General features: G+C 39.1%; 1 protein-coding gene across 5 annotated transcripts in view; it reads right to left on the bottom strand.

The window, feature by feature from the left end:
- Positions 1-1,048: 1,048 nt before the first annotated feature.
- tenm2b (teneurin transmembrane protein 2b) overlaps positions 1,049-13,058 on the bottom strand; it is a 319,786-nt gene continuing 307,776 nt past the window's right edge. For all 5 annotated transcript variants that reach the window (XM_048165628.1, XM_048165629.1, XM_048165631.1 and 2 more), the window contains 6 exons: positions 11,904-12,079; positions 8,746-8,981; positions 8,165-8,461; positions 6,435-8,055; positions 6,182-6,312; positions 1,049-2,873 (listed from right to left, as the gene is read on the bottom strand). In XM_048165628.1, coding sequence (XP_048021585.1) covers positions 2,136-2,873; positions 6,182-6,312; positions 6,435-8,055; positions 8,165-8,461; positions 8,746-8,981; positions 11,904-12,079 — 3,199 coding nt within the window. In that variant the 3' untranslated portion in view covers positions 1,049-2,135. The remainder of the gene's footprint in view (positions 2,874-6,181; positions 6,313-6,434; positions 8,056-8,164; positions 8,462-8,745; positions 8,982-11,903; positions 12,080-13,058) is intronic.

Raw genomic sequence — 13,058 nt, 5'->3', positions numbered from 1 at the left:
CATTAAGGTTTTCTGAAAGTAGTCTCTTAATCGCACCAAGGCTGTATTTGATCAAAAATACAGTAAAAGCAGTAATACTGTGAAATATTATTGCAATTTAAAGTTACTGGTTTCTGTTGTATATTTCAAAATGTAATTTATTCCTGTGATCAAAGCTGGATTTTCAGCATCATTATTCCAGGCTTCAGTGTCACATGATCCTTCAGAAATCATCATACTCTGTTCACCACTCATTTTCGTCAGCTGAAAACTTCTTGTAAACTTTTTTTTTCAGGCTAGCCCCTATGCATACATATATATATATATATATATATATATATATATATATATATATATATATATATATATATATATATGTGTGTTTGAAATGTGTTTTGATGCATGTTTCTATCTTTTATTTCGCCTATTCCATTGTATTTGTATGTTCTTGTGAAGTGCTTTGAGATGCAACTTTTAAAGACACTATAAAATAAAGTTTATTATTATTATTATTATAAAAGCATGTTTCAGTGCTTCTCTCAGGAGACTAGCATGAATTGACCCATAGCAAAGCGCCATCTGCTGTTTTGGAAGAGGAAGTTGCTCAACTGCATTTGTGAGAAAATCTGCCTGCACACATTTGAGAGAAAATCAAGCCGAGAGATCTCATAAAAAGGCACGTGTCTTACAATCGTAACAGACAGGTATGTGTTTGTATGCACTAGATTTGGTATTTGTTCAAAGGTTACATGCCATTTGTAGGATGGTTTGAATTTATTTGTGAAATATGAAGTAGGCTCATTTATTTATATTTGTAAAACAGTACATACATTTGTTACTCCTCTGCGTTTTTTGCTCAAACTGACCTTTGTATTTGCACATCACTTTCTGTTTGTTTGCGAGTCGAGTTTTCCTTTGCAAAGCAGATCGTGTTTGTTTGCAAAATGCTGGATTTGTTAGTTTAATTATGGCACAATATTAACTCCATACTTTCGCAGCATCTTCTATGGCACTACTGGAACACAAGTGTTCTGCTCAGCTGTACAGGAAAGAATTCAAAGTCAAAAAGTACAAATGCAAATGTTTTATTTTCATAGAATTTCCAAAGAACCTCCTTTCACCAGTGTCTGAGTGTTACTTTTCTAGATGAAGCTCATATACACACTGACTTGACCACAGTCAGAAGAGATTCTACATCAATAAAGAAAGGCCAATGGCTGCTTGAGCTTTCGTAATATTCAAAGAAAACAACCTCTGCGATGAGTCTTGCAATGGATTTTCACATAACGCAACAACGAAGCCACTTCCTCGAAATGTTCTTGATTTAATACACCCACACTGTTGAGTCAATGAGAATATTTTACATGTGTAATATGTTTCACAGTTTTAAAAGACTTAAAAAAACAATATATATATTATGCTTTCATCTGTTATCACTTGCCAAGTTGAATTTAAATTAATAAAATAACAATAAAAAAACCCAGACAATCAATAATCTCTCTTACATATTATACAAAACAGTTGTCTCATGTACAGTTTATCGATCAATGTATCAGCCCCTATTGTGATTGTCATATATTGCGAACAGAAGAGGACAGATGGTGTGAGCTGATGATCAACACATCCAACAAAGGCCAATCAGAAAGCTCAGCCTCGCACGGCGCGATTGAAGTCTTCATAGAGAACACTGCAGTGACGTCTACCGGGAAAATTCATGAGGATCTAGACTGAAAATGTTGAAATGCTGGCATTCCTTTTCAATGCGTTCCAATGTAGTTTCACAAACACGTATGAGATCAGGTGACGCTATTTTATTGGGTAATGCGGCCCGGGAGTGCGGTGAAATGATTGAGTGTGATTTTCTGTAATGGTTTGATGTGCAGTCATGAAAAACCAAAGCAGTGAGCCATCACACTATCATCACATGAACGTCCGCCACTCACAGCCAGTCTGAAATGACTAAAAAATATTTACCACTTTCTATAAAGTCGAAATGTTACTACAAAATCATTGTTCACAAGTGCTTTTTTCTTTAAATATTGGGTCAGTGTTCTTGCTGCTGGCTGTCGGCTCTCCATTTTTGGGAAACGGCTCTGCAGCGCACTGTTGTTTCTCTCCGTAGGAGATGGTGTGGCATCAGCAACAGCTGAACTCTGTTACCTCCTGCCCATCTCGTTCTGTTTGAGGAACTGGATGTTAGTGCTGCTGTCTGCCAGTTCAGGGTACTGCTCCACCGGCAGCACGTAGTAGCCTTCGTAGCCCGAGACCTTCCCCATTGCTAACAGTTGTTGCTTCTCGTTTTCAGCCCACACGCGTCCTCCTTCCCTGCCCTCGCGCGCTTGCTGCTGCTCCCTGGCCCATGCTCCGGACAGCGCCCTCTGGTGGGCCTGCTCCAGTACGCGGCTCCGCTCCTTTTCCAGAACCTCTGCTGACAACCCGTATCGGATGCTGTATGTGAGTCTGGAGGACTGGATTTCTAGAGTGACGCCGCGGCGGGAGCGTCCGCTGATCGTCACGTTTATCCCGCTCTCCAGCGTCTTGTGGCCACTGCTGAGACCCAGCGCCAGCAAGTCGCTGTCAGCTAGTCCAAGCTTCACAAAGAAGTGGCAATCCCGGCCATCAATGGTGTAATGAGTGCCATCCAGGTAGATGGCATTGCTGAGGAGCTGTGATATTTTGCGACTGTCTTCGCTAGCTGAGCTGGACAGGTCTGTTAATGCATGGCCATCCCTAATAGCGAGCATCATGCCTTTGCCCACGATGGGGGTGCTGGTGCCAAACCAGTAACCGGGCTTGTCATGCTTGGCGCGCCGCAGTTTATTGAGCCGCCTCCCCTCAAGAACCATGAAGGCCTGGTTGTGTCTGTCCACCGAATGCTGAACTCCAGTGAAGAGCTGTAAAATGGGATGAGTAGTTAGTAGTGACACCTGATAAAAGTGGTTCAGCAGTAATGATTCATGATATGTAGGGTCACCTTCAGGTCTAGGTTATCAGATGTGTCCTAAGGCAGGGGTTCTCAACTCTGGCCCTCGAGATCCACTTTCCTGCAGAGTTTATCTCTAACCTTGATTAAACTCACCTACCAGCAACTTTCTAATCTTGAAGACCTTGATTTCTTTTTCAAGTGTGTTTGATTAGGGTTGGAGCTAAACTCTGCAGGAAACTGGGGCCCTGTCCACAAAAACACGGGTATTTTCAAAACCACAGTTTTTTCTATGCGGTTTGGCCATTTAACCACACGCATCCTGTCACTGAATCCTGTCACTGAAACCAAACTTATTTGAAAACTCCTGCCAGGGTGAAGATTTTTAGAAACTCTGGTTGCAATGTTGCCATGTGGACGGTGAAACCAGAGATTTTGGCTTGTGTGGTCGGAACCGGAACTGGTAATAACCTTTTTTCCAGGCTTCTGATTGGCCAACATGGCTTTACGGTTACACTCTAAAAACTCCTGGGTTATTTCTTTATTTAATTTTCTGGGTTATTTGTGTTGGGTTAAAATTATGGGTTATTTTTTCAAAGAGTAACCATTTTCTGGGTTATAGGGCTAATATTTTGACCCAATTCCTGGGGTGTATAGGTTTCTGGGTTATTTTTCAAAGAGTAACCCATGTTCTGGGTTAACGCCCCTTCCCCCGCCCCCCGCTGTTCTGGAATTTTCTCACAACAGTCGTTTGAAATAACCGTCACTTGAACTCGATTTTGGCCTGGGCTTCTTCGGTGCAACTTCGTCGCATATTCAAGGTAAGCAAGTATTTTCAGTGTCAATGTAACGTAAACTTTTCTGTGTCCATGTCCCCGTTGCTAGTTTAGCACCATTTGCTGAAAAAATGACCATGGCTTACCGTGGTAATTCTGTGGTTAGCATGTAGCCGCCTGCGGATATCGCGACAACATCTAACTAGTTTAAAGTCTGTGTAAAGTCAAAATAAATATGTTTTTTTGTGTTTTGAGTTTGTCAGACTAAAGAAGAAAGTGTTATTAACCTCCCAGCCAAATTTGAATGATTACAAATAATGATAAGTTCATGAAATTAGGTGTCAAAATGGTTGAAATGCTTTTTACACATCGTTGAGAAATACATGTATGACCTATTTAATGTGTTCACTTTACACGGTCTTTAAATTCTATTTTTCATAAACTGTGCTGTACTTATCTCATTGTTATAATACTGGTAATAATACGATAAGTACAGTGCAGCTAGTGGCGACTTCATGCCGCGTTAAGGGGGTCGAACACCGGACGAGAAGCGCCGCACTCGAGGTATCGCGTACTTTCTCAGTTTACGGCCAGCAATATTGTTATGTTTAAGGACATTATGGAATTAAGATAATGTCAGTACTATGTTATGATTGTACTGTATAATTAAATACAACCGTTGCTGAGTCTGCAGTCTGAACACTTTACCTCAGAGCGTCCGTTAACTGAATTAATTGAGAATATCACCTGAAAATCCATTAACATCAGCAATTTTCATTCTAGCAGCTGATTTCTGTAAATTAATGTAAAACTAAATTTATATTGCAGCACATGGTCAAGTCATTATATACATTAACGACGATTTGAGACAAATAAGTGTAAATGTAATATAAATCTATGGCGCTCTGTGGCGCTGCAGGATTTTGAACAAGGTCCTGAACCATAATAACCCTTATAGTTAAAAGATACTTGTGCCTTGTCTTTAAGCTGTTATGCATAATAATGGGCCAGATATTCACCTTTGCATTAATGCCATTATTACACTTGTTAATGAAAGAAAAGATGGACAGTATAGACTGTCATTCACACAAAATGGGTAATGCTGCAAAAGAACCACATTAGTTAACTAGCAAATTGGGCCACGTCTTTTAGGTGAAGACATAGATGAGGAGGCATTTCATCTCTTAGATGAGGACACTATCAAAAATCTTTTCCCTCAAGTTCAGTCCAGTTATTGAATGTTGTCAAATGTTTTAGAGAGAATGAGTTGTTTATTTTTCTATTTTTTCTAATGTCTAATGTTATTACAGTGTGACCTAAAATAAATAGGTCCAAATGTGTGTTTGTTTTTTTTATATAGAGTTTAATTTAATTTAATGCAATAAAAATGTAAAAGTGCTTGAAGTGTCTAAGTGCCTGAAGTTTTATTTTCTGAAATAAGGCAAACTGGCATAGTAACCCAAGCTATGTTATTTTTAACCTTTGACCTTTGGTTAAAAAGGGACCTACTAATTTCTGGGTTATTTCAACCCAGAAGTTGGGTTATATTAACTACAATGTTGGGTTATTTTTAACTCAACATTTGGGTCAGGTATTTAACCCAGAAGTTGGGTCAAAAAGAATAACCCATTTTTCTGGGTTGAAATAACCCAGAAATTTTAGTGTGTAGGGTTATATCACCACCTGTTGGTTTGGCATGCTCTTAACAGTGCTTCATAGCGTATTTTTGCGTTTTCATGTGGATGCAATTTTTTTTAAATGAAGAAGGAAAAAACTCTGTTTATAAAAAAAACCTGTGTACGTGTGGACTAGGCCTGGACCTTGAGGGCCAGAATTGAAAACCCCTGCTTTAGACTAGTACTTGACACTAAAAATGTTCATGTTTGTCTATTTTATTGCTTCACAAACATAAATATTTGGATTTGGTGCTCTTATTATTATCAATGTTAAAAACAGTTGTGCTGTCAGCGCCAATAGCCTCATGGGCAGCGCACCGACATATAGCACAGTTGCGCTTTGGGTGTCCCAAGTTCGAGTCCTGGCTTGTGGACCTTTATCGATTCCGATTTATTTGAAATAGAAATATTTTGTAACATTATAAATGTTGTTACAGTCACTTTTGTGTCAATGTAATTGCTGGACAGATGGTGAATAAAAGTATTAATTTCTAAAACAAAACAAACAAAAAACCTTATTGATCCCAACAGTATTTCTAACAAATATTTCAATATTTCTAACAAAAAACATTTTGCAAATTGTCTTTATAAAAAAAAATAATAATTTTTGTGTTGTTTTTTTTTTTAAAGAAAATGTACAATAAATGAATAATACAAACACTTATGGCAAATATAAAAATACACTGAAAAATAAAAAATTCTGAAGTTTAAATTCTGAACATATTGTGGTTCAAAATATTCAAAGTAAACTGTTTACTGGTACAGCCATTTGTGCAGCAAATGTTGACATGATTTTAATTGAAAAAGGAGCACCTACTCAAACTCACCTGAGTGTTATCAGAGTCCTGACTGGCAAGTATCTCATAAGGAGGGTCAACAAAATAAAGCGAGTGTCTAGGAAACCCTGGTATGATGTTGCTGAGCTGGAAGCCAAACATAACCAGCCAACTCTTCACATCTGCAAGATAAAACAGAAACAAAAAATTTTCTTTTACAAGCTGTCATAAGAACCAACGCAAGTTATTTATACATAACTTCTAAGTCCAGCCCATAAGCAGAAAATTTATATCACCCTCTCACCTGTCACATAGTTTTTCACATCAATCATATCACTGAGTGGATTATTGTTCTTGAACATATACAGGTTGAATGGAGCTGGCTCTTTGCCTATCTTCGGCCACAAAGTATGGTCAGGTGCAATCCATCTTCCTGCCAGCACGTCATAGTCTCTCTGGGCGAAGTGCACCAGCTTTGTGAGAGGATCATAAAGCCCTCCATGAAAGCCCAATATGAGCTGGAAATCCGTGTTGGAATCATGGTAGATCTCACCGTATGCTGTGTACTGCATCTGCTTAACCATCTGCCCATTGCTGCTGAAGATTGCCAGTGGAGTGCCTACATTGTCGGAGGCGATGTAGTATTCCTCCCCACCGCTGACCTCCATAGCGAACAGATGACCCTGCAGGTCATAGTAGAAGGAGGTGATTTCAGCTTTCGAGTGGTTGTAAACATGGGTGACCCGAGTGGGGTAGTTCAAATCGGCGTAGAAGTATTGCTGATGCTCGCCTTCGCTAGTTCTGCGGGAGACACGGCGGCCCAAACCATCATAGCGGTAGCGGACGCTCCAACCCCCTGCCGTGCGGCTGTAGGCTCGCTCGAGAAGTCCTTTGGAGTTGTACTCAAAGATATCCGAGCCCCTCTGTGCAAGCATGCCGTCCTCATCGAGCTGATACTGCATATCACCGAGCCGCGTGATTCGATCTCGAAGATCGTAGCGTAGCGGCAGCAGACGGGCGCTGTTACCAGGGTTTAGCAAATGAAGATTGCCATTTAGGTCATAGCTGTAGCGCCACGTAGACCAGTCGTCAACTTTGACGCCCACAAGCTGCCCGTCACCGTCATATTCATAGCGGTACTGTGTGGTATTAGCATAGGGACCGATCTTCAGTTCACGTTTGATAACACGGCCCATGCTGTCATACTGCACCGTCATCCAATACATCAATGAGCGGAAGATCTCGTACTGCACTTCCTTGATGCGGCCGTGTGCGTCAAAATGCTTACTGAGTGTCATCACAGCCGTAGTGATGATTTGATTGATGTCGTAGTATATAATGCCAAACTTGCCAAAGTGTTCGACTTTACCGGATATCTCATCATAGCGGTACAGGTCCACAGGAAGTGGGGTTTCCCCTATTACCGGCTTTATGCTGGCCACCCTGAAGCTGTTGTCATGATAGGTGTAGTCAAAGCGAGCGTTGACCATTCCTTCCTCTGAGAAGCGGTACATCTGTTTGTCCACTAGGGGACCCAGTTTGCGATAACGAATGGTGCAAGAGAAGCCACCGCTCTGCAAGTTGACCATTTTGAGCACACCAGTCGTCTCATCATAGCCAAAGGTGACAGCAGTGGCATCATACAGCACCTCTGAGAGCTTTCCCAGCTTCCCATACTTGTAGAGCACACGCCGGCCAGTTCCGAGGTAGAACATGGCACGTGGACGCCCATCCTCACTGAAGTCGTGGATAATGGTGGCATTACTCTCTGGGGGGTTGTAGGTGTTGCGAATGTAACCAACAGACACATGGGTGGCCATAGTGTGTCTGGCCATACTCGGCATAGTGACCGCCGTGAGCCGGCCCGCTGTGTCGAAATCAAAGACATACTGTTTCTGACTCTGCTGGAGCAGCAACACCATCGACTGCAGAGTGAAATAGAAAAAGAAAAATGAAAAGGTGAACAAAATGAGTTCATACATGAGTACTGTAGGAAAAACAAATCTCCAATGCAGCTGAAAAGAGTCAACTCACTTTGTCCATGTAGCTGAAGCTCCAAACTTTCCCATCAACAAAGGTTCGAGACAGGATCCGACCGAATGTGTCAAACTCGCTTTTCTCGCTCATGCTGCCCCTCTGCAAGCCCACCAACCGGCCGGTGGGTGAATAAGACACATTTACCAAGGCTAAGCTGCTGCTGGGGAGCCAGGTGGCTGGTCGACCCTGGGCGTCATAGATGATACGCAGTGTGAACTTGCGGTGGTCATCGTAGATCTTCTCAGTTCTGGTGTTGCGGTCATAGTCAATGGACAGAAGGTTTCTGCTGTGGACCTGTGGGAAAACATTTAAACTAAACATTCTAAACTCCAAATTCAAATGTCGCAATTTACATAGCAAATCTCAACTGGCTGATTCTATATATTGTTGCCAAATGTAAACTCTCTCCCATCGTCCAGCTCTGAAATGCTAAATGCTATTAGCCATTAAAGTATTATAAACATTAATATTATGAATTCCTGTAAAGCTGCATTGAAACAATGTTTATTGTGAAAAGCACTATACATAAAATTGACTTTACATGTCAATTAACTTCAAGGGTAAAATGAAAAACTTACGCGCAACTTCCTGCCAAACACTGTGACCTTGCCCTTGGTCAGCTCTTTTCGCATGCGCCATTCAATTGAGTTGAGACCGCTGTCAGTGGGTAGGGTGATGTTGCGCCTCCCGATGGTCGGGCTCACAGATCCTGCAATGATGTGGGGCTCAGTATGAAAGCTGATGCCCATCCCATTAGCATAGGACACTCGCAGTGTGCCGTTGTGGTACAACTGATAGCTATTCCGTACTTGGTCTGTGAAAACATAATAAGTTGCAAAAGAGGTTGGCATGGATTATAAAACCAAATTATACTCTTTAAATACATTATAAACAAATATTATATAATATTTCACAAAACATTATGAATGTACACATAAACATTACTGTTCAAAAGTCAGAGATCCGTAAGATTTTTTAATGTTTTGAAAAAAGTCTCTTATGCTCACCAAGGCTGCATTTATTAGATCAAAAATACAGTAAACACTGTAATGTAAAATAACTGTTTTCTCTTTGAATATTTTTAAAAATGTCATTTATTCCTGTAATGGCAAAGCTGAATTTTCAGCATCATTACTCTAGTCTTTAGTTTCACCTGAAATCATTCTAATATACTGATTTGCTGCTCAAGAAACCTTTCTTATTATTATCAATGTTGAAAACAGTTGTGCTGCTTAATATTTTTTGTGGAATCCATGATATACATATACATATATACACATATATATATATATATATATATATACACATCAGAGGTCGCGTTAACTGAAAATTTTCCGTCATTGACGGAATTATTTTATCAATGACGGAAAAATCTGAAGGCCGTCCGTCACGGTGACAGATTACACTGAGGGTGATCTATTGTAAATTGTAACTGTAATTCCCACCCCTGTCCAGCTGGTGGTGAGTGCGCTCCAATGTAGCAGCAGAGCACTGGATCCAGAACAAAAATTAAACTGGCACGAATCTTTTGCTATGCGTTTGATAACGCACAGGCGAGTACCCAGAAGCTACAATGATATATGACGCCACATTAAAGAGCGCCAAAACGGTATTTATTGCTTGAATTTTTTAATGAAATGGACAGAATTTGAAATCTGAGACTTTGTTCCATATCAAAAGCAACACAAAGCTTTAAGCCTATTGTGATTTATTGGATGGGAGGCGCACTACTGTTTATTCATCAACTGAAAACAGCATATAGCCTACCAAGAGACCGACTGTGATTTACGAATTGATATTGGTCTCATGAATGTGACCAAAACAACAAGGAGACATTTTAATTGTTTATTAATAAAGTAATGTTTTCTGAATCAGTGTCGGCGGCAAAGATGAAGTTGACATTGACTCTCATCATCTCCTCATAGTGGACACACCTAGAGAGAGAATGCACATTTCATTCGGTTTAGTCTACATAATCAGAGTAGCCTATTTCTTTTCGTTTTGAATTATTTTGTTTTCGTTAAAGTAGATATTTAAAGCTTTCTGTAGATATATTTCTCATGTCTGTGAGGCAAGCCGCTGAGTTTCGGTTCATTTAGCCTGTAAGACGCGCTCCAGTTCATGCGCCAGTGATCGCGCCGGCGCCTCCATGTCATGATTATATTGTCTGCTATATTTGCTTTTATTTATTAAATACAGGCAATTGGTTAATGAAACATTGATTAAAATTAAGATACAATTTTTACAAAACGAAATTCACTATAGAAAGGCTTTCTACAAAACAAAACTTAATGAAAGTGGTCAAAATCATACCTGACACACTCCATGTCTCCCGATATATTGCGCATCTTATGATGCATCTTACTCATGCTGTTCAGTTTTCATAATCAAATAGATGAATTTAAAATATAACATAGGACTATTTAAACATAAATATGAAACTACGTTTTCTTTAATGGCTACCAACACGTAGCCTATAGTACAGAGAAATTTCACGTGTGAATTACCCGTCATTTTAATTATTTCATATTTTAATTATAATAACACATTTAATTGCTTTTATTTTTGTTCAAATGTTATAATAACACATTTAATTGCTTTTATTTTTGTTCAAATGTGAACAAAAATGAAAGCAATTAAGTGTGTTATTATAATTAAAATATGAAAATTAAAATGACGGGTAGTAATAGATTATGACAGAATTTTTACGATCCTGTCCGTCAAAATGACGGACAATGTTAAAGTCTAACGCAACCTCTGATGAAAAGGTGTATTATATATATTATTAGGATTCTTTGATGAATAGAAAGTTAAAAATAACAGCATTAATTTGAAATAGAAATCTTTTTTAAAATCATAAATCAATTTAATGCATCCTTGCTAAAAACACTTTAAAAAACATTTTAACTGACAACAAACTTTAAAACGGTAGTCAAATGCATATGAAAATATATAATTACTGTTTCATGGCATATATATACATTAATTACTGCTTATCTGTGAAGTATTTTATGATTTAATGTTTGTATTAAGGTGAGTTATTTTGAAGTGTTCCCTACAACCAGCCTCATTTAATTTAGCATGAAGCATTAGGTCTGATCTGACAGTCTATTGTGCATTAGGGGAAACGCAGCACTGTGGGGCGGATGTGTGTAATGCGGCTTTTGGTTATAAAGAAGATTTAGCTTTGGCTAAAAGCAGCACAAACATCTTCAGTTCCATTTACAAGCTATAATTGGATCAGACGCAGCTTTCCACAGAAATGTACCTGGGAAACACAATCATGTACAATTTCAAAGTCATAAAAAAATCCAAGTGCATTTTGGTACACTGCTAACAAGCAGAGGGCACCCAAAGGGTTGGTTTTTATGTAATTTGTCTTGAGTAGACAGCAAAAGCATACTCTTTACAGGAAGTAACAAGTAAGTTGCGTGAGAAAATCCATCATCAACACATAATCCACTGGAAATAAAGAGAAGAGTTTAAGCCTTCAAGCTTTTGCCTCCTGAAAGAACCCCTAAAGGCAGCCTATGGTAAATTGTAAAATGGTGATTTCTATGCTCTGCTGGATTCCACGCATTCAAACAATGTGGCCTCCCTGTGGGTAGTAAAGAGAGACATCAGTCTACCTGCCTGCTGCGTGTTTTGGTCTTAATGGATGTGATTTACAGGGGAAATGGGGGGCATCAGCATGAGATCTGGACTGAGATGTGTTCTTTGTGTGCTGCGTGTGTACCTTGAACCACAGTGTAGGACGCCTCTACAGACGAGAGATTAGTGATGACCGTGACATCATCATCTCTGTTTGAGCTCTCCATGTCAATATTGATTGACTCCTCCATCTCACGGTGCAGACTGGTCACCACACCAGTGGGATATGTTACGTTGGTTAGACGACCCTCACTGTCATAGCTGTGAAGAAGAGAATCAAGACAAATCTCAGTAATATGACTAATAAACAGGCAGCAGTGTCTGTGGATTCATCTTTTTAAATTCATAGTTCATTTTTTTATGTTTTAAATAGTTTAAAACCAGTTTAATCTGGAGGTTTTTAATCTAATATTACTATTCCCATTTCAGCTTATTTCAACCAAAAGGATTTCGAATAATTATTGTTTTAGTTAACAATAACAACACTGTTTGAAACAACAACCGTAATTGGACTTCATCTATTTAAGAGTCTGTAGCAGTTCTAGCATACAGACACTAGGTGGCTGCAGGACCAAAGCTTTGCTGCAAAAAACATCCTCTGCTCTGACAGTAGATGAAGATACCAGGCAGATGATAATAACCTCAGTGCTTAGAAACAACCATGATGAAAACACTATGAGAAACAGTTGTGTCACTTTTGCACTCAACATTTCAGCACAAAAACCTGCATTATAATCACTATCCAGCTTAACATCCATCTTAATATCACTTTTTAGATTAAGTAAATGTCAGTCTTTTCAGAGCAAACAGGACTCCATTTATGTAGATTGGTCTTATTACCTTATTAACATAGGTCAATAAACATTGTGCTATTACTGCCAGCGAATGGAGATTTTAATGCACATTGCAGCAGTAATTTATCAAATGATAACCAGACATATATTTTAACAGGCATTTTAAAAAGTAAATCATTCTCATTGAATTCCCCCTAAAACGTTTTGACTTGCAATCACAAGCAATTTGGCTTGCAAATTAATTTAATTAAACGGTTAGTTCACCCAAAAATGAAAATTCTGTCATTAATTACTTACCCTCATGTCGTTCCAAACCCGTAATTCTTTCGTTAATCTTCGGAAAACAAATTAAGGAACTTTTTGATGAAATCTGAGAGCTTTCTGTCCCTCCATAGGCTGCCTTTGCAACTGACACTTTGACACTTCAAAAAGTTCATTAAGATATC

Source organism: Megalobrama amblycephala, linkage group LG18 (genome assembly GCF_018812025.1).
Source record: "Megalobrama amblycephala isolate DHTTF-2021 linkage group LG18, ASM1881202v1, whole genome shotgun sequence".
Lineage (NCBI taxonomy): Eukaryota > Metazoa > Chordata > Actinopteri > Cypriniformes > Xenocyprididae > Megalobrama > Megalobrama amblycephala.
Note: the sequence above shows the minus strand (reverse complement) of the source record. Positions and strands in the feature narration are given on the sequence as shown.